General features: G+C 46.3%; 1 protein-coding gene across 1 annotated transcript in view; it reads right to left on the bottom strand.

The window, feature by feature from the left end:
• Positions 1-21,596, bottom strand: part of LOC120061335 (protein bicaudal D homolog 2-like) — a 99,761-nt gene that overhangs the window by 2,839 nt on the left and 75,326 nt on the right. The window contains exons 6-9 of the mRNA XM_039011082.1: positions 20,945-21,202; positions 20,153-20,356; positions 19,453-19,977; positions 18,286-18,437 (exon numbers count right to left, since the gene is read on the bottom strand). Of these exons, the coding sequence (XP_038867010.1) occupies positions 18,286-18,437; positions 19,453-19,977; positions 20,153-20,356; positions 20,945-21,202 (1,139 nt within the window). The remainder of the gene's footprint in view (positions 1-18,285; positions 18,438-19,452; positions 19,978-20,152; positions 20,357-20,944; positions 21,203-21,596) is intronic.

The raw sequence follows: 21,596 nt of genomic DNA, 5'->3' as shown, positions 1-21,596 counted from the left end.
GATAAGGAGAGAGACAGATGGAGGGAGAGATGGATAGGGGAAGAGAGAGAGAGACAGAGAGAGGGAGAGAGAGAGAGACTTGACTTTTTGTCTTTCTTTACTGAAACTTTCTCATTTCATTTAAAAAAACTCACCACCCCTTAAAAATAAAACACCAAAATATATCCTGTACTGCATACATGTACCATACTCACCTTTCCATCTACCACATGATACAAACCAACATCACAACATCACAATAACCAAAAAACCTTACCACTTCTACAACCGTATATCCAATACATCTTCCCCAGCTATACAGCCCCCCAACACACCATATCTCCTGAAACATCTCCACACTTTTTATCATTCTATAGGACTCAAACTCAACCCTAATGCATGCAGAAACCATCCCATTAAACAATAGTAAAGGGTCTGTTATCCCCCCACCTTTGACCCTGTTCCTCCTTGTTAGCCAAATAGCAAACTTCGCCTGAGCAAACAGATAATTCAACAAAACACATTTGGCCTTCTCCTTAATCGAATACCTGTATCCCATTATAAACATCCCAACAATAAAACCACCCCCAACCTCTCACAGAGACATTCCAACAGAGACATTAATGGCATTAACCTGGTGCACACAGAAAACACATGAATCACAGTTTCTTTCATTACACAGAAAGGACACCCCTGCCCGACTCCCGGTTCAACCCGTGCCAACCAGCTGTTAGTGGCCTGGGCTGCATGAAGAACCCTCCACTGGAGGTCCCCTGACCTCTTTGGTACTGGGGGTTTGTAGAGCCCCCTCCATCTAAAACCCACCATACTCTCCGCCCCACATACCCCCTGCCACTGATGTGCCTTCACTCCTGTTAGGCTCCTAATGTTCCTTACCTAAATACAGAGGTTGTAGAGGGCTTTACCTCCAACCTCTTCAAACTCCTCCAGGCTCGGAGTGTTAAAATCTAACAAGTCCTCCAGACCCCCCTGCCAGTCTCCAGTCTCTGCCGTCACCTGCAGTGACGAAAACACTGGTGGCCCCTCCCCCTTTGGCCGCTCAAACACCCCCCTTACCGGCTCAGACAGTGCCTCCTGGACCTCCAGGAATCTCTCTAGCAGCCTAAGAGACGTTATTCCTGTTTGTTGTGCCAAGACTTCCGGGGTTTTCCACCCCTCCTCTCCCAGCAGTCTCAGGTCACCCAGCCTTTGTAAACCCGCTGCCATCAGTTGCCTCTGCAGGGTGGCTGACTGAACCGATCTCAAAGGGATGGATAGGTTGAGGAAAATAGGCTCCTCCCACACCCACAGCCCAGGCTCCACACCCCCTTCTCGTGTGGGCCTTAGCAGCTGCCAGGCCCTCAGCACTGCAGAGTAAAAATCTGAGAGACCTGCTGTACTCAGCCTCTCCAGCTTCATGAGGAACAGCTGCCGGTCCAACCCTAATCCGCCAGCTCTCCTCAGCAGCGCGCATGCTGGTTCCCTCCAGCCAACATCAGTATGGTACAGCAGTCTCTGCGCCGCCTTTAGTCGGAAAGCAGCCATCCTGCTCTCCAGTTCCACCAGGCCCTGTCCTCCTTCGTGGACGGTCATGTACAACACTGCCGCCCTCAGCCAGTGATGGACCAACCAGAAAAAGTCCACCAGCTTGCGTTGCAGGTCTGCAAGCAGACCGGGGGGGGTTTGAGGACAGCCAGTTTATGCCACAGGGAAGATGCCACCAGGTTGTTGATTATCAGCACCCTCCCTCTATATGACACTTGGGACAGGAGCCACCTCCACCTGGCCAGTCTTGACACCACTGCCTGTGACAGCCCCTCTCAGTTCTTCCTGACCAACTTCTTCGAGCCCAGGTACACCCCCAACACTTTAAGCCCTTCACAACCCCACTGCAAACCCCCTGGAAGCAGAGGAGAGGCCCTATCCCCCCATGCCCCACATAATAGAGCTTTGCTCTTGCCCCAGTTCACCTTAGCTGAAGAAGCTCCCTTGTACACCTTCAGACTAGTCTCTAGTGCCTTCATATCCTGACCATCCCTGACCATCACAGAAACATAATCTGCATATGCTGACACTGCTATGCCTGTCACCACATCCATGCCTGTCCAGCACACTCCCTGCAGTCTCCTGCATAGCAGTCCCAAAAAAGGCTCAATGGCTAGTGTGTATAACTGCCCAGATAGAGGGCATCCTTGTCTAATGCCCCGTCTCACCCAGACTGGCCTACTGAGCCCCCCTCCCACCTTGACCATACATGACGCCCCAGCATACAACAGCTTCACACAGGTCAAAAAACTATTCCCAAACCCAAACATCACATTAAACAGATACTCATGGTCCACTCTATCAAAAGCCTTCTCTTGATCTAAAGAGACCAGTCCAAAGTTCACATTAGAACCTCTCGACAAGTCCAACATGTCCCTGATTAAGAACAAGTTGTCCACGATGGAGCGTCCCGGTACACAATATGTTTGGTCCTTATGTACTATCGAGTCCAAATGGGACTTCAATCTGTTAGAGAGGACCTTGGCAAATATCTTGTAGTCCGCACAGAGTAATGCCACAGGCCTCCAGTTCTTAAGTTCACACAAGTCCCCTTTTTTGGGCAGGAGAGTCAGAGCCGCCCGACGGCAGCTCATCGGCAACTCTCCTACCCCGACGCATTCACGCAACACGCAAAAGAAGTCATGTCCAATTATTCCCCAATTTTTTTTATAAAACTCCACTGGGAGTCCATCTGGGTTACGGCCTCTGCCAGAGCTTAGGGAGTCCTGCGAACAAGACCTGAGCACACATAGGATCACACACTTCTGCCCTATACAACTCAGTATAAAACTCCACAGTCTGCTCGTGCATCTCCCCCACCACAGAGGTCACCCGCCCATCAGACAGCCGTAGACAATGCATACCCTTGGCTTCACCGCTCTGTCTTTCCAAACCAAAGAAGAAGGAGCTGGGTGCATCCATCTCCTTGAGCATGGAGAACCTAGCTCTTACAAGTGCTCCCTTTGCTTTAACCTGGAAAAAACTACCCAGGTCCCTACGTAATTCAGCTAAATTAGCCTGGAGGCCTACATTGCCTTGCTCCACCATCTCTACCTCCAGCTCAATAATACAACGCTCTAGTTCCCCCAATACTCTCCTAGCCTCTGAGGATGAGAGCTGTGTACTGTTGACAGAAAAGACGAATTTGGACTTTTCCCACATCCCACCATTGACTCAGACTCATACTCCTCTCTTCGCTGCCCCACCTTTCCCAAAAGGCCTGGAAACCTGAGCAAAAAGTGGCATCTTGTAAGAGCTTTACATTGAACTTCCAATAGGATGCCAGCCGGGGCCCTGGTGAAATAGACAGCCGAGCCATGGTTATGTGATGATCCAAAAACCCCACCGGGAGAATAGTAGCGCCCAACATCCTATTGCTCTGATTCCAAGACATGTAATATCGATCAAGTCGGGCTGCACTCACCCTAGCCCCAAAAACCTTCACCAATGTATATTGTCTTGTGTTGGGATGTTTAGTTCTCCAAACATCCACTAGGTCGAACTGATTAATGATGTCTCTTAACTTCTCTAGGGTAGGGGGCAGCATTCGGAATTTTGGATGAAAAGCATGCCCAAATTAAACTGCCTGCTTCTCGGGCCCAGAAGATATGATATGCATATAACTGGTAGATGTGGATAGAAAACACTCTAAAGTTTCCAAAACTGTTAAAATAGTGTCTGTGAGTATAACAGAACTGATTTGGTAGGCCAAAACCTGAGAAAAATCCATTCGGGAAGTCGTTTCTTTTGGGGTTTTGTAGTTTTCTATTCAATGCCATTACAGTATCCATTGGCTTAGGACTCAAATTGCAGTTCCTATGCCTTCCACTAGATGTCAACAGTCTTTAGAAAATGTTTCGGGCTTGTATTCTGAAAAATGAGGAAGTAAGAGCAGTCTGAATGAGTGGACCCTAAAGTGTCAAAGAGCTTTTTCATGCGCACGACCGAGAGAGTGCCTTTCTTGTTTACCTTTAATATTGACTACGTTATTGTCCCGGTTGAAATATGATTGATTATTTAGGCTAAAAACAACCTGAGGATTGAATATAAACATCATTTGACATGTTTATATGAACTTTACGGATACAATTTGGATTTTTTGTCTGCCTGTTTTGACTGCGTTTGAGCCTGTGGATTACTGAAGAAAACGCGCAAACAAAACTGAGGTTTTTGGATATAAAGAGACTTTATCGAACAAAAGGAACATTTATTGAGTAAATGAATGTCTGCTGAGTGCAACCATATGAAGATCATCAAAGGTAAGGGATTCATTTTATCTCTATTTCTGACTTGTGTAACTCTTCTACTTGGCTGTTTACTGTTTGTAATGATTTGTCTGCTGGGCTATGTTCTCAAATAATCGTAAGGTATGCTTTCGTAAAGCATTTTTTAAATCTGACACCGTGGTTGGTTTCACAAGAAGTTAATCTTTAAACCTTTGTAAAATATGTTTTGTTTTCTGAATTTTTATAATGAGTATTTCTGTGTTTGAATTTGGCGCCCAGCAGTTTCACTGGCTGTTGAAGAGGTGGGACGCTAACGTCTCACGTTCCCAAGAGAGGTTAACACTCCCACTGACACTGAATGAGGCTCTTCCCCATTTCTGTCTTTGGTAAAATCCATTGTACAGTTCCAGTCCCCTCCGACCACCAGCGTCTCCTCAGGTGCTACCTGTGAGAGCTCCTGTCTAAGACCCAAATATAACCCCCCCCTCTCTCCCTGTGTTAGGCGCATACACATTTATAAAGACAAAACCCATGTTGTTCATTTCTGCTTTTACAACAAGCAGCCTACCCCTACACACCTCCTTTGAGGAGCAAAATTTTACAGACAGACCCGGTGCAAAAAAGACTGCCACCCCTGCACTAAAATTTGTCCCATGGCTCAACACACTTGCCCCTTTCCACCAGAGCCCCCAATCGACTTCATTCAACACATCACTATGTGTCTCCTGCAAAAACAACACCTGTACTTTTTTTTGTTTTACATACTCACCCAACACATTCCTCTTTCCCACATTTATATTGAGCGAGCCGACCGGAAGAGTCTCCATAAGAAGTGGGAAAAAAGCCAGCAAAGAAAGAGACCAAAAGCAAAGCTCAAAAAGCCCCAGTGTCAGAAAGAAACTATACATCTAAACAGTGTCTGAAGGTAGACTCTTACGCACTGTTGTGACCCACTTCCTCAACCTAAACCGTTTCTTGGGTGAGAGGACACCATGCCCCTCATTTTTCATAGCATGTTGTACTGATCTTACAAACTTTCTCAGATCAGAAAAAAAAGCCTCAAGATTAACTTTTTTCCCCTTGGTCTCATTCAGGAACCTTGTCAGTTCCCCCAATGTGTACTTTGACCCCTTCTGCTTGACTGGCTGTCAGCTCTGGGCCCATTGAAGAGGAGTCTGAAAAAAATAACTCCTCATGCTCTTCCTCACACTCACTTTCCTCATCTCTATCTCCCATCCTGACCACCTGCCCTTCCTCTCTGGTCAGGGCATCTCCCCCAGCACCAGGCAAAGTTTCCATGGTGCCTTTGACCACACCCTTTTTCCTTTTCCGCTTGACACCCTCCTCCTCCCCCCTAGTCTCTTACACTTCCCCACTATACTCTCCTCATCCATTAGCATAACCTGACTAGACCCAGCCTCATCTACACCACCCTCCATAGCATAACTAGGCCCAGCCTCCGCTACCCCACCATCTCTAGCCTGACTAGACCCAGCCTCAGCTACCCCACCATCTCTAGCCTGACTAGACCCAGCCTCAGCTACCCCACCATCTCTAGCCTGACTAGACCCAGCCTCAGCTACCCCACCATCTCTAGCCTGACTAGACCCAGCCTCAGCTATCCCACCATCCATAGCATGGCTAGACCCAGCCTCAGCTACCCCACCATCTCTAGCCTGACTAGGCCCAGCCTCATCTACACCACCATCTCTTGCATGACTACGCCCAGCCTCATCTACACCACCATCCCTGGCATGACTAGGTCCAGCCTCATCTACACCACCATCCCTGGCATGACTACGCCCAGCCTCTGCTGTCTGCATCTCATTAACCCCTGCACGTTGACTTCGATTTCCCCCACTGGCGCTTGTACCCTCACCTTGTCTATGGCCTTTATGTGGGCACGCAAAGCTCTTATGCCCCAAATCCCTACACTCAAAACACCATAGACTATCCGTGCTGGCAAACCCTGCATAGAGCTCCTCCCCATGCCTCACTTTAAAATGCACATTTAGCTGTTGCTCATTGTTATTCAGAAACATAAACACTTGCCTCCGGAATGAAACAACGTGCTTAACGGCATCTGCCTGAAAACCTGCCGACAGAACACGGAAACCGCTAGCAAACTTACCAAAACGACTCAGCTCTTTCCTGATTTGATCATCCGTAATAAACGGAGGCAAATTTGCAACTACCACTCTTGTCGAAGGGGTAGAGAGGTGAAATTGGCACCAACACACCCCTTACAAATATTCCACTAGCAATTAGCCTACCAACCAAATTTGCTCTTTTCATGAACACAACCACAGCTTTGTTTATTCTAGAAGCAGAATGTATAAATTCAGCTCCTACCTGTACACCGACCGCGAGCAGAACCTCCTCCACCTTAACTCCATTCTCAGGAACACACCTGAATCCATGCCGTATCGACAGCGTCTCCTCCGCGCTAGGCTGAGAAGCCATCGCGCACACCACACCTTCCAAACCCCAGGAAACTTACTCTGTCCTCTTCCACCCTAACTTTGAAAAAACTGTGGATACCGCTAAAACAAATATTGCATTAACCATCCACACCAAACACTCAAACTCCGAAAAACTCCCAGCATGCACTGCAAGAGAGAGAGAGAGAGAGAGAGAGAGAGAGAGAGAGAGAGAGAGAGAGAGGAGGACACAGGGGAGAGAGGGAAACGGGGGAGAGAGAGAGAGAGATAGGGAGAGAGAGAGGGATAGGGAGAGAGAGAGAGAAAGGAGGAAATGGGGGAGAGAGGGAAACGGGAGAGAGAGAGGGATAGGGAGAGAGAGAGAGAGAGCGAGATGGGAGACAGAGGGATATGGAGAGAGAGAGAGAGAGAGAGAGAGGGATGGGAGGAGAGATAGAGAGTGATAGGAGGAGAGAGGGAGAGGGAGAGGGATAGAGAGAGAGCGAGATCACATTAGAATCAGGCATTGGTCTCCAAAGTAAGTGATATTCCAGTCTTTGAACTTGAACACCAGAGATGACAATTGTGACATTTTCATTGGCCATCCAGTAGGTGGCAGTAGCAACCTGTACTGTAAACAGCCAAAGGTACAGTGTTGCAGGGACTTTGTCTGTATGGTTCACTACCGTGGGTAGTGAACCATACAGACATATAGTCATATAGTCAATTCAGACTATTCATATTGTCTGTGGCCATTTCTGAAAGATTTCACTGCCCTTTGAGCCCTCTGAATACCAATGCAAGAAACACGTATTGACCTATATTCGCCTTGACCTTTGACCTACGTCCCCAGTGCCTGTCTTCACCACCAGATAGAGCCCTTAAGGTGTCTACCAGAACCTTGAAGTCTAAGGCACTGTCATTTCACCAGACTATCTCTCCATCTCCCCAAGCAACTAAACTGTCGTCATCCTGTAAGAACAACAAGAACTCCTTTCACCCCCACAAGACCTCACTGAGACAATAGAGAATGTAGAGATGTATTTACTATTCACAGCCCCCCCCCCCCCTTCACCAAACGGTACACTGTTCATCTCAAGGCCCAGCTACACATGACTCACTTTGTGCTGCTAATATCCAAACACAGTATGGTAATATATGCAGAGTTTATTAGCCTAACATACAGCCCATTTGAATATGTTCCCGGTTTTCATGTGGTCTATGCTGATGAGGACTAAAAACTCTATGGTTGTGATTAACATTCATTCTGAATGCAGCTCTACCGTGTGCCTCAGTTTGTCTGTCTGCATGACAATATGAGGAGTCTGAGCACGGAGTGAGTTAATAATAGATCACGCACAAAGGAGGAAATGTCCCTCCTGCATCACCTAAGGAGTGGGCTAAGGGAGAGAGAGAAGAAGAAGGGAGAGGGAGAAAACGAGAGAGGTGCAAGGGATGGAGAGGTGCAAGACTGGAAGAGATACAGTTGAAGTCGGAAGTTTACATACACTTAGGTTGGAGTCATTAAAACACGTTTTTCAACCACTCCATGAATTTCTTGTTAACAAACTATAGCTTTGGTAAGTCGGTTAGGACATCTACTTTGTGCATGACACAAGTAATTTTTCCAACAATTGTTTACAGACAGATTATTTCACTTATAATTCACTGTATCACAATTCCAATGGGTCAGAAGTTGACATATACTAAGTTGACTGTGCCTTTAAACAGCTTGGAAAATTCCAGAAAATGATGTCATGGCTTTAGAAGCTTCTGATTTACATCATTTGAGTCAATTGGAGGTGTACCTGTGGATGTTTTTCAAGGCCTATCTTAAAACTCAGTGCCTCTTTGCTTGACATCATGGGAAAATCAAAAGAAATCAGCCAAGACCTCAGAAAAACAATTGTAGACCTCCACAAGTCTGGTTCATCCTTGGGAGCAATTTCCAAACGCCTGAAGGTACCACGTTCATCTGTACAAACAATAGTACGCATGTATAATCACCATGGGACCACGCAGCCGTCATACCGCTCAGGGAGCAGACGCATTCTGTCTCCTAGAGATGAATGTACTTTGGTGCGAAAAGTGCAAATCAATCCCAGAACAACAGCAAAGGACCTTGTGAAGATGCTGGAGGAAACCGGTACAAAAGTATCTATAGCCACAGTAAAACGAGTCCTATATCGACATAACCTGAAAGACCGCTCAGCAAGGAAGAAGCCACTGCTCCAAAACCGCCATAAAAAAGCCAGACTACGGTTTGCAACTGCACATGGGGACAAAGATCATACTTATTGTAGAAATGTCCTCTGGTCTGATGAAACAAAAATAGAACTGTTTGGTCATTATGACCATCATTATGTTTGGAGGATAAAGGGGGAGGCTTGCAAGCCGAAATACACCATCCCAACAATAAATCACAGGGGTGGCAGCATCATGTTGTGGGGGTGCTTTGCTGCAGGAGGGACTAGTGCACTTCATAAAATAGATGGCATCATGAGGGAGAACAATTATGTGGATATATTGAAGCAACATCTCAAGACATCAGTCAGGAAGTTAAAGCTTGGTAGCAAATGGGTCTTCCAAATGGACAATGACCCCAAGCATACTTCCAAAGTTGTGGCAAAATGGCTTAAGGACAACAAAGTCAAGGTATTGGAGTGGCCATCACAAAGTCCTGACCACAATCCCATAGAAAATTTGTGGGCAGAACTGAAAAAGCATGTGCGAGCAAGGAGGCCTACAAACCTGACTCACTTATAGCAGCTCTGTCAGGAGGAATGGGCCAAAATTCACCCAACTTATTGTGGGAAGCTTGTGGAAGGCTACCCAAAACGTTTAACCCAAGTTAAACAATTTAAAGGCAATGCTGCCAAATACTAATTGAGTGTATGTGAACTTCTGACCCACTGGGAATGTGATGAAAAAAATAAAAGCTGAAATAAATCATTCTCTCTACTATTATTCTGTCATTTCACATTCTTAAAATAAAGTGGTGATCCTAACTGACCTAAGACAGGGAATTTTTACTAGGATTAAATGTCAGGAATTGTGAAAAACTGAGTTTAAATGTATTTGGCTAAGGTGTATGTAAACTTCCGACTTCAAATGTACTTCTGAGCTCACAGACCTAGATTTACTGTCCTCTCGCTATCTCTGATGCTTCTTTTATATTAATCTGTCTTCACCTTTTCTCTAGCGTCAATGTAATATAACATGCAATCTCTCACATTAGTGGGAAATAGCCCAAGATATGAACTACTCTTCTTTAGCCTTTCTCTCCTTCGCTCTTTCTATCTCGTGCTGTGATGCTAATTCTACCCTTTCTATACCGTTGTGATCTGGTGTGTGTGGATGTGAGTGTGTTAGAGCCAGGCAGGTGTGAAAAACTAGGTCATGCTGCCCAGAATGTAGAGGCAGGGGTTCATATCACTGTCTCTAATCTGCTCAACCCCTCCTCTCTCATTATTACTCATTATGCCATTTTCTCTTTTACCCTCTCTCTCCTTTCCCTGCATCCTCATATTACATCTCTCCATCATCTCTCTGTCATCCCCTCCTTCATTTATCATCCTTCCTTCATCCTTTCTCTTATTTCCTCTTCTCTCCCTCCCCCTGCCTTTCTCTAGCCTTCTATCAAACTCCTCTATTCTCGCTACCTGCTGTCACTTTTTTCTCTCCCTTTTCTCTCTCTCTCAGTCCCATTTCAATGCTGCTGACACAGCTATCTGTGATGACATTGACATTCCCCAGTAATGATGTTAGCCACACCTCTGCAGAGATATCTGCGTCCTACCTTCCACCCCAGCTGTCCTTTAGCCTGACTCACATTGGCACCAAAGAAATGGCATCTCAAAGCACTCCCTCAATCCTGCCCGCAGGTCTCCACACATCCTGCAATTAGAACACTCCCTGGCACTGAATTCTATCAAAGGAATTCCAGGTTACTCTGAATGTAAACCATGCGACAAAAAACACTGCCTGTTCGATCTGCCGGATTGGAATGTTTTCCTCTACAATTCCAAGTGTCAATAACAATCTATAAAACGACAACCATGTTGCTGAGGTCTGTTGTAGTTTTTACCATTGCCCCAGTCAATGCCTGAAAGCCTCTTCTTATTGTTCACATAAGACCTCATTTTGTTATTGAGTCTCTCACTATTGGCCCGTTGAGGTGTTGTGTTATTGCACATGGGCACTCCTCTCTTCCCCTATATACACAAACACAGCCCCCCCCCCTTGTGGGCTTGCAGTCTGATTCCCAGTGGGACACACACCCAGACAATAGGGATCAGTGCAGTTTAATTTGACCCAGTGTGAGATGGTGAATGGGGGTGAGGGGGGCTCCCAGGAGACGCAGTGCCCTTTAAGATGGACTAGCCATGCTGGGGAGAGGGTGTAAGAGGGCGTGGGTTTTCCCGGGAAAAAATACAGGGTTCCATTCTGGGAATGAGGAGTTACAATGGGGCCCTTCTTGGCCTGATAGAGAGGGGTGGCGGGCCACAATGGCCCTGGGTGTCTGGGGGGCGGCTGGCCCTTTGTAGAACAACAGTCTCCACATTCAGAGTAGTGAGGAACAGAGACTCCACGTCTCAGATGATCTATAGAAGCCAGGGGTAACGAAAACACACACACAGGCTCACTGCACACACACATATGCGCACAGAGTATACACATGTGCATGGAATTCACTCATATCCACACCCACACACATGCGCTGAATGAAATATGACGAGGCGTTCATAGGGAGGGTATGGACTACACAGACAGGCGCACACGCCCTAAACATACTGACAAATGCGGTGCAGGCACACAGCACTACAGCTCATTTGTTTGTCACATGGACTATGTACTCAGACCAACAGACTCCCCTCAGCTGTTCTCTGGCTATGTGGGAACAGAAAAGGGGGGATAGAAAGAAGGAATAACATAACCAACAATGAAATTAAGAACAAGATGGAAATCAGAGGAAGACAAAGATATACTGAACAAAAAATATAAACGCAACATGCAACAATTTAAAATATTTTACTGAGTTACAGATCATATAAGGAAATCAGTCAATTGAAATAAATTAATTAGGGCCTAATCTATGGATTTTTGGGGGGCAGGGGCGCAGCCATTGGTGGGCATAGGCCCACCCACTTGGGAGCCAGGTCCCACAAATGGGGAGCCAGGCCCAGCCAATCAGAATTAGTTTTTCCCCACAAAAGGGCTTTATTACAGACAGAAACACAGAGACAGAGTTTGATCAGCTGTCCGGGTGGCTGGTCTCAGACGATCCTGCAGGTGAAGAAGCTGGATGTGGAGGACCTGGGCTGGCGTAGTTACACGTGGTCTGCGGTTGTGAGTCCGGTTGGACGTACTCCCAAATACTCAAAAATGACATTGGAGGCGGCTTATTGTAGAGAAATTAACATTAAATCCTCCGGCAACAGCTCTGGTGGACATTCCTGCAGTCAGCATTGATACATCTGTGGCATTGTAAAACTGCACATTTTAGAGTGGCCTTTTATTGTCCCCAGTACAAGGTGCAGCTGTGTAATGATCATGCTGTTTAATCAACTTCTTGATATGACACACCTGTCAGGTGGATGGATTATCTTGGCAAAGAAGAAAGTCTCACTAACAGGGATGTAAACAAATTTGTGCACAACATTTCAGAGAAATGTGCTTTTTGTATGTAAGGAAAATGTTGGGGATCTTTCATTTCAGATCATGACACATGGGACCAACACTTTACATGTAGCTAATTAAAATGCCTTTATTCGTATGGCATGTTCAGTGGAAACAAAGATTAAAAATGCTGACGCGTTTCGGCAACACGTTTCGGCTGCATGGCGTTCGTCAGGGAGTACCCCCTTATGAAGGCCATGTAGCAGAACATGCCATACAAATAAAGTAATTTTATTTCATTATATAAAGAGTGCCTTGGCCCTCCTTTTTTTTTGATGATCAATTTGTCCCTTTTACCAAAGAGCACCTCTGTCTACCAAAACCTACTATTGTGTACCGTACCTTCTGTCTACCAAAACCTACTATTGTGTACCTTAATACCTTCTGTCTACCAAAACCTACTATTGTGTACCTTAGCACCTTCTGTCTACCAAAACCTACTATTGTGTACCTTAGTACCTTCTGTCTACCAAAACCTACTATTGTGTACCGTACCTTCTGTCTACCAAAACCTACTATTGTGTACCTTTGCACTTTCTGTCTACCAAAACCTACTATTGTGTACCTTAATACCCTCTGTCTACCAAAACCTACTATTGTGTACCTTAGTACCTTCTGTCTACCAAAACCTACTATTGTGTACCTTAATACCCTCTGTCTACCAAAACCTACTATTGTGTACCTTTGCACTTTCTGTCTACCAAAACCTACTATTGTGTACCTTTGCACTTTCTGTCTACCAAAACCTACTATTGTGTACCTTAGTACCTTCTGTCTACCAAAACCTACTATTGTGTACCTTAATACCTTCTGTCTACCAAAACCTACTATTGTGTACCTTAATACCTTCTGTCTACCAAAACCTACTATTGTGTACCTTAATACCTTCTGTCTACCAAAACCTACTATTGTGTTCCTTAGTACCTTCTGTCTACCAAAACCTACTATTGTGTACCGTACCTTCTGTCTACCAAAACCTACTATTGTGTACCTTTGCACTTTCTGTCTACCAAAACCTACTATTGTGTACCTTAATACCTTCTGTCTACCAAAACCTACTATTGTGTACCTTAATACCCTCTGTCTACCAAAACCTACTATTGTGTACCTTAATACCCTCTGTCTACCAAAACCTACTATTGTGTACCTTAGTACCGTCTGTCTACCAAAACCTACTATTGTGTACCTTAGTACCTTCTGTCTACCAAAACCTACTATTGTGTACCTTAATACCTTCTGTCTACCAAAACCTACTATTGTGTACCTTAATACCCTCTGTCTACCAAAACCTACTATTGTGTACCTTAATACCTTCTGTCTACCAAAACCTACTATTGTGTACCGTACCTTCTGTCTACCAAAACCTACTATTGTGTACCTTAATACCCTCTGTCTACCAAAACCTACTATTGTGTACCTTAGTACCGTCTGTCTACCAAAACCTACTATTGTGTACCTTAGTACCTTCTGTCTACCAAAACCTACTATTGTGTACAGTATCTTAGCACCGCTTCCCTTCCTCCTTTTTTCTACACTTTACATATACCGTTTATATTTTTGTTAAGTATAGAATGAGAGTGTGTGCTTGTATGATTTAACTGCAGGTGCTGGTCTGATCATTAGTCTTGCCTTGTGTGTATAGCGCTGAGGGCTGCTGAGAGCAGGCATGTCCAGACATGTCTTAGGAATGTAAGAGCCAGGGTCTTACTGTAAACTGATACCACAGCGCGCACACACTCGCACAAACACACACACATTGGGAGCTTGCATTATACAAAAGGGTCTCACAAAGACTTGCACATTTATTCAGTCTCACTCCCTCACTCTGTTCACTCTAACCCCCTCACTCTGTTCACTCTAACCCCCTCACTCTGTTCACTCTAACCCCCTCACTCTGTTCACTCTAACCCCCTCACTCTGTTCACTCTAACTCCCTCACTCTGTTCACTCTAACTCCCTCACTCTGAGGCCACACACTCCAAACTGAGGCAGTCCACTGAAAGTCTCAGAAATCCAAAAATCTACCTTTAACTCGACAGAGTATGTCAAAAATGCAATTTTCATGAGAAAGACTCAAATTAAGTCCCTGTAGAGAAGCTAAAATGAAAGACCCCTCCATCCCTCTCTCCCTCTAGGATGTGTTGCTGTGAAGATGGAGGACGGATGAGGGGATGGAGGGAAGAAAAGGGGGGAGTGTGGGAAACGTGGGTCAGTCGTGGCCATCTGCCTCTTAAAGTTTCTCAAAGAGGCCTCCACCCCTTCTCCTCCTGCCCCACCATCATTCTATAGGGCCAAATTAGCAGGCCCCAGACAGTATAGTGACTGAGCACCACCACCAATATCCAGGCTGAACACAGCCCTGAACACCACCACCACCAATATCCAGGCTGAACACAGCCCTGAACACCACCACCAATACCCAGGTTGTACACAGCCCTGAACACCACCACCAATATCCACGCTGAACACAGCCCTGAACACCACCAATATCCAGGCTGAACACAGCTCTGAACACCACCACCACCAATACCCAGGCTGAACACAGCCCTGAACACCACCACCACCAATACCCAGGCTGAACACAGCTCTGAACACCACCACCACCAATACCCAGGCTGAACACAGCCCTGAACACCACCACCACCAATACCCAGGCTGAACACAGCTCTGAACACCACCACCAATACCCAGGCTGAACACAGCTCTGAACACCACCACCACCAATACCCAGGCTGAACACAGCCCTGAACACCACCACCACCAATACCCAGGCTGAACACAGCTCTGAACACCACCACCACCAATACCCAGGCTGAACACAGCCCTGAACACCACCCCCAATACCCAGGCTGAACACAGCCCTGAACACCACCACCAATACCCAGGCTGAACACAGCCCCGAACACCACCACCAATACCCAGGCTGAACACAGCCCTGAACACCACCACCACCAATACCCAGGCTGAACACAGCTCTGAACACCACCACCACCAATACCCAGGCTGAACACAGCCCCGAACACCACCACCAATACCCAGGCTGAACACAGCCCCGAACATACTGAGGCCGTGTCCGAAATGGCTCCCTATTCCCTATAGTGCACTATATAGGGAATAACAAAAACAATCACCATACAAGGTTAAGACTGAGGGGGAGGCTAAGGGCCAATTTCATGAGTCCCCCAGAGCAGAGCTGAGCTATGTTATGTTTGGTTTAGTTATGTTGTGTTATCAGCATCTTCAGTCTCTTACAACAGCATAGGAGGACAAGGATGGAGACCAGGGAAATAAACATTTAACATGCCCCTCTCTGGTGCTGCCCTTTTCCTCTGTATCATACAGTATCTAACACCCTCGTTCTGCTACTAATAGCCACTACCTCTTAACGGCCACTAGGTTCGAAACCACTGATTGTTCAGTGCCAGCAGAGAGGTAGAGGCGAAGCGAGAGGGTCCACGTCAAAATACAATGATAAGCAGACCGATAAGTAGACCGCCTGCCTTCCTGCCTTTGGGACAACGACTCACATTGTTAGGATGGAGACAAGACCATCTCGTCATTACATACAGTATCTCTGGTTCTAGCTATTCTAAGCACAATGTCAGTTATTTTCTAAATGGCTGCCTCTGAGGTGCTCAGTGAGAGCTGAATTCCTCTCATGTCTTCAGAGGGGTGGTTTAACACCTGTATCATCAGACCATCTGGCCCTGCATTGCACCAAATCGTTATGACAACAGAAACAAATATTTACAGAGGAAGACAGTTTTCTCCACCATGCTAATCGATTAGCTACTGCAGCTATATAGAGTTTCTCAGTAACACCAGCTAATGGACTGGTAGTGAAGATATAGCATTACCCTACTTTAAAGATGAGGGGTGCTGACTACACACTCTCTGTGGATGGCGCAGCCCTCCTCTCCTCTCTCCTCTACTTTCAGCACAGCGTGACATGAGCTTTGCTGTAAGCTGGGGAGTCTTAAAGACAGAGAGAGACTGCCTCAGAGTCGCCATCTGGTCCAGGGAGGTTTGCAGGAGAAGAGGGGAGATCAGAGCAAAAAAAGTACCACAATAATGTGCAGTACATGAATATACTGTACACATGTGTAACAATACTCATAGTCATTGTCACACCCATCCACCCAAAACATAGAACCTCCGCACGCACGCACGCACGCACGCACGCACGCACGCACGCACGCACGCACGCACGCACGCACGCACGCACGCACGCACGCACGCACGCACGCACGCACGCACGCACGCACGCACGCACGCACGCACGCACGCACGCACGCACGCACGCACGCACGCACGCACGCACGCACGCACGCACGCACGCACGCACGCACGCACGCACGCACGCACGCACGCACGCACGCACGCACACACACACACACACACACACACACACACACACACACACACACACACACACACACACACACACACACACACACACACACACACACACTCCTTCAGGAGGAAGACTACTGTACGGTAAGACTACGTTGAGTCTACGTTGAGACTGTAGTGCAGTACAGTGTATCTGAGGTAGTAATCCAGTCTAGACTGAGGTAGGGATTATAAGGGTAACCCTTTGGCCTGCTTCTTATGGGAATCAGCAGACTTAGCCAACAAGGGGTTTTAACGTAGCCCCATCATCTGATACACTTGGTCAAAAACACTGCTTCTCCGTCATAGCATTATTATCATACAGATTAGAGATGTGTCCATCTTATGGCCATCCTCCACTGGCCCAGATTCACAGAGAAAAACAACACTCCTATTAAACCTGTGTGATATTAAAAGCATGTTATGGACACGTCGTTACCATATGGTAAATAGGGCGTGTGCTGTTAAACAGAGATTGACCTTGTTGTGAGTGTAGTGTTAGGATGGTGTCTCTGTGGTGTTAGGATGGTGTCTCTGTGGTGTTAGGATGGTGTCTCTGTGGTGTTACTGGTAGGTTAACTTATTAAAAGTGGCCAGATGGACAGGTGTTTTGGACAATCAATCTTTCCATTTAATCTCATGGCAAAAGCTTTTTAAAACATGAACATGCTAAATACATGATATGTACACTACCGTTCAAAAGTTTGGAGTCAAAGAGTTTTCCTTGTTTTTGAAAGAAAAGCACATTTTTTGCCCATTGAAATAACATCAAATTGATCAGAAATACAGTGTAGACATTTTTAATGTTGTAAATGACTATTGTAGTTGGAAATGACACATTCTTAATGGAATATCTACATAGGCGTACAGAGGCCCATTATCAGCAACCATCACTCCTGTGTTCCAATGGCACGTTGTGTTAGCTAATACAAGTTTAACCTTTTAAAAGGCTATTTGATTATTAGAAAAACGTTTTGCAATTATGTTAGCACAGCTAAAAACTGTTGTTCTGATTAAAGAAGCAATTAAACTGGCCTTCTTTAGACTAGTTGAGTATCTGGAGCATCAGCATTTGTGGGTTCAATTACAGGCTCAAAATGGCCAGAAACAAATGACTTTCTTCTGAAACTCGTCAGTCTATTCTTGCTAGAGCCAGTTTGTGCTGCAGTACACAGCGTTGTGCGAGATGTTCAGTTTCTTGGCAATTTCTTGCATGGAACAGCCTTCATTTCTCAGAACAAGAATAGACTGACGAGTTTCAGAAGAATGTTCTTTGTTTCTGGCCATTTTGAGTCTTGTAGTGTGGCAAACATAAAGAATACATAAAGTCTCAAGCCTGATCTCATGTGCACAGATGAATCTGTTACCGTTGTATATAGAGAGAGCATATGTAAATATCTGTTCTTGGAGCATCGTTGACTACTCTCTTACTGTGTGGCCAAGGAGCGAGATAACTTGTTTTTAACGTAAGTTTTAAACTAGGAGTGTGATAGTGTGTTCCTAATGTGTTTTAAACAGGAAGTGTGATAGCGTATTCCTCTTACCGTGTGGCAAACATGGCCCTGAGTGAGGAGAAGGTGGCGGCGTCCTCCTTCAGGGCCTTGAGTTCATTCCTCAGCTTCATCATGGTCTCCGTCACCATGGCCTTCTCGTTCTCATACTTACTCTTCAGGTTGGCCAGCGCCACCTCAGCCGTCTGCAGGGGGGACACAACACAACAACGGGTCAGACCAACTGCAATAGGTCATTTTGAGTCTTGTTCCTGCAGATTTATGTCATTATAGTCCGTTTTAGTGCTGTGACCTCTGAAGGTTTACTTGCACAGCAGTTCATTGGGGAGCTGGCTGGATTTAAAGACTACAAGTGTGTCTTTTTAAGACAGGCTTTCATCTGAGAGTCTTTCCACAGGTTCAGGAGCTGAGGAACACACCGTCTTCAAAGAGCTGACACCAACTCCAGACTTCTTCTTTTCAGAAGAAACATCAATGTGTTGAAAATCCCAAATTATTTGCATAGTCAACTTACACACAGCTCTGACACACACACTTATCCCACCAGACATGCCACTAGGGGTCTTTTCATAGTTCCCAAATCCAGTACAAATTCAAGAAAAGTACAGTAATATATAGAGCCCTTACTGCATGGAACTTCCTTCCATCTCATATTGCTGAAATAAACAGCAAACCTGGTTTCAAAAACCAGATAAAGCAACACCTCGCGGCACAACGCCTCTCCCCTATTTGACCTAGATAGTTTGTATGTATGTACTGATATGTAGGCTACGTGTGCCTTTTTAAAAATGTATGTCGTTCTGTCCGTGAGCTGTTCTTGTCTAATGATGTTCTGTATTATGTCATTCTGTATTATGTTTCATGTGGACCCCAGGAAGAGTAGCTGCTGCTTTTGCAACAGATAATGGGGATCCTAATAAAATACCAAATACCAGCAACTGGACACACACAGACTGGGGCTCTGGGCTGGCAGGATGTGTCTGCTTTAGAGAGCATTCATCTTTTCCTAACTCTATCACATGGACACAAACCCACAGCCACCAGCTGTCTCTACATGGTGTTTTGTTATGACTTTTAGCTGCAGTGCATTTGCTGTGACAGCTGAACACGTTTCAGACAGCCACCTCCCTGCCTCAGTCTCCTGACTTTGATTATTAGGGGAGGGGAGGGAGATACAAACAGAGAGATTCAGTATCTGACCTGTTTGTTGGCTTTGAGCACGGTCCTCAGGGTGGCGATCTGCTCCCTCTTGGTGCTGAGGAGGGACTTGAGTTTGAGGATCTCCCCCATGCAGGCCTCCTTGTCCTTATCAGCCACTGTGCCTAGCTCCAGAGAGGCCATCCTCTGACGGGACAGCTCTGTGGTGCGGTCCACCGCCAGCTGGAGGTGCTTGATCTGGTCCCGGATGATGGCCACCAGGTTGTACACGTTCATTGGCTCCCGGGGCGAGGGGGGAGAGGAGACAGGGGACAAGGCGCTGTCGGCAGCGTCGGGGACGGGAAACAGGCCCTTAGTGAGCAGTATGGGGGAGCGGCGTCCGCGACCCTCAGGGCTGGTGCGCCCGCCCTTTCCCTGCTTGTAGAAGTCGAGCATGACGCGGTTGGGAGTCTGGTTGTTGCACATGCACACGTGGTTGTAGAGTGTGGCCAGCTCCTCGCTGAAGGTGACCAGCTCGTCCTGCGCCACGCTCAGGCTGCCCTGGGACTCGCCCGCCACGTCACTCACCTTTACAGATAGAAAGAGACACACTTTATCAATTAATAAACCAGTCATTAGTGAGAAAACTGGTTTGCAAGTATGAGAAAAAAATATATACACAATTCATACACAGAGAAAAGTTTAAAAAAAATCTACTACAGATTTCACCAATATAACACAAAAAGAAAAATATTTTTCTCACCTTGCGCAGCTCCTTCTCCAGCCTGGCCTTCTCCTGTCTCTCCACGTGGCTGGTCTTCTCCAGAGAGGCCAGCTTCTCTCCAAGGGCTGTGACATGAGTCTCCAGACGGCCTCGCTCCTCCTCGTAGTGTGACTGACAGGACTGGTACTCTGCCTTCAGGGTTTTCAGCTCCTCCTTTAGCTCACCTGCCTCCGACATTGCAACCTGAGCCCATCAGAGGCAGAGTTTCAGGAATAGCTTCAACATCTCTCTCTCCCTCTGTGTGTGTGTGTGTGTGTGTGTGTGTGTGTGTGTGTGTGTGTGTGTGTGTGTGTGTGTGTGTGTGTGTGTGTGTATTGTTTTACTATCTTTGTGGGGACCAAAATTCCTCACAATGATAGTAAAACAAGGACAATTCATTTAGCCGGTCCCCACAAGGAAAAGGGCTATTTTAGGCTTAGAACTTGTTTTTTACATTTATTTAACTAGGCAAGTCAGTTAAGAACAAATTCTTATTTTCAATGACGGCCTAGGAACAGTGGGTTAACTGCCTTGTTCAGGGGCAGAACAACAGATTTTTACCTTGTCAGCTCAGGGATTTGAAATTGCAACCTTTCGGTTACTAGTCCAACGCTCTAACCACTAGGCTACCCTGCCGCCCCGGGTTAGGGGTTAGGTTTAGGGGTTAGGTTTAGGGAAAATAGGATTTTGAATGGGAATCAATTGTTTGGTCCCTACAAGGATAGTAAAACAAACGTGTGTGTGTGCTTGTGTGTGCATACAGTATATGTGTGTGTATACATGTTCAATTACCTTGTACTTGCACTCCAGGATCTCGGGTCCGTTGATGTCCACCTCGTAGTAGTCCCCGTCCTCGTTGCTGTCGCGCTCCTTCTCATTGTCCAGGGCTGACTGGCGCTCCTTGCTGGCCTGTAGCCTCCGGATGGCGTTGAGGTTCTCGGTGAGACGGCTGACCTTGTCCTGGTGCTCCTCCAGGGCACCGTGGGCCTGCTCCAACTGCTTCTGGGAGTCCTGCAGCGTGGACACCAGAGACACCTTCTCACGCTCCATCTAAACGAGGGAGACAGAACATAAGACAGATTTATTAAGTTGGTAAGGCAAGTGTCTGGACAGAAAAGTGACTGAGACAATTGATAAACATTAGAATTCAGACATAATTATGCAGACATAATCTTCCCATTTCCTTGTGTTGCTCTACACCTCTCTGTCTCAGACTACCTAATGCAAATGAATGTCCTGAAGGATGATGGTGGCTGTTTTTCAATATAACAGATAACATCTCTGGTGGTTTGAAGGACTCACTAAGGACACTACGTATGTAACCAAAGACAGTGTGTCTCTGTGCCAATTCAGAGCCTGTGTGACCTTGGAGAAGTCTGGAATGGGTTCAACTCTGTGTTGGCAGAGGGACCAGAGCTGGGTCCATTTACACACACAAGCACTC

This window comes from Salvelinus namaycush, chromosome 16, assembly GCF_016432855.1.
Source record: "Salvelinus namaycush isolate Seneca chromosome 16, SaNama_1.0, whole genome shotgun sequence".
NCBI classification, from domain to species: Eukaryota; Metazoa; Chordata; class Actinopteri; order Salmoniformes; family Salmonidae; genus Salvelinus; species Salvelinus namaycush.
This window is presented reverse-complemented; position numbering and strand designations above follow the sequence as displayed.